At 43.9% G+C, this 214-nt stretch overlaps 1 protein-coding gene across 1 annotated transcript in view; it reads right to left on the bottom strand.

Annotated features, from left to right (window-relative positions):
- LOC116702039 (alpha-(1,3)-fucosyltransferase 9-like) overlaps positions 1 to 214 on the bottom strand; it is a gene marked incomplete at both ends in the record, with an annotated part of 743 nt that extends 529 nt beyond the window's left edge. Inside the window, one exon of the mRNA XM_032536097.1 lies at positions 4 to 214. Within this exon, the coding sequence (XP_032391988.1) occupies positions 4 to 214 (211 nt within the window). The remainder of the gene's footprint in view (positions 1 to 3) is intronic.

Genomic DNA, 214 nt, shown 5'->3' with positions numbered 1-214 from the left:
ATGTTAAGTTGAACAGGTTTTCCAGACCTGGTGTCCTACCCGTGTTTGTTGGGGATTCTACATGGTACCAAATCCACTTCTGAAAAGCTGGACGTGGCTCCTGCGGCATGTTTTTTAGATCACCGGCAATGTTTTTATGGAAGAAAATGACTCCCTTTGCTTTGTTGTACAGGTTTCTGTCATCCGTCAGAACACAGCTATCAATCTTGAAGTG

This window comes from Etheostoma spectabile, chromosome 14 (assembly GCF_008692095.1).
Source record: "Etheostoma spectabile isolate EspeVRDwgs_2016 chromosome 14, UIUC_Espe_1.0, whole genome shotgun sequence".
NCBI classification, from domain to species: Eukaryota; Metazoa; Chordata; class Actinopteri; order Perciformes; family Percidae; genus Etheostoma; species Etheostoma spectabile.
This window is presented reverse-complemented; position numbering and strand designations above follow the sequence as displayed.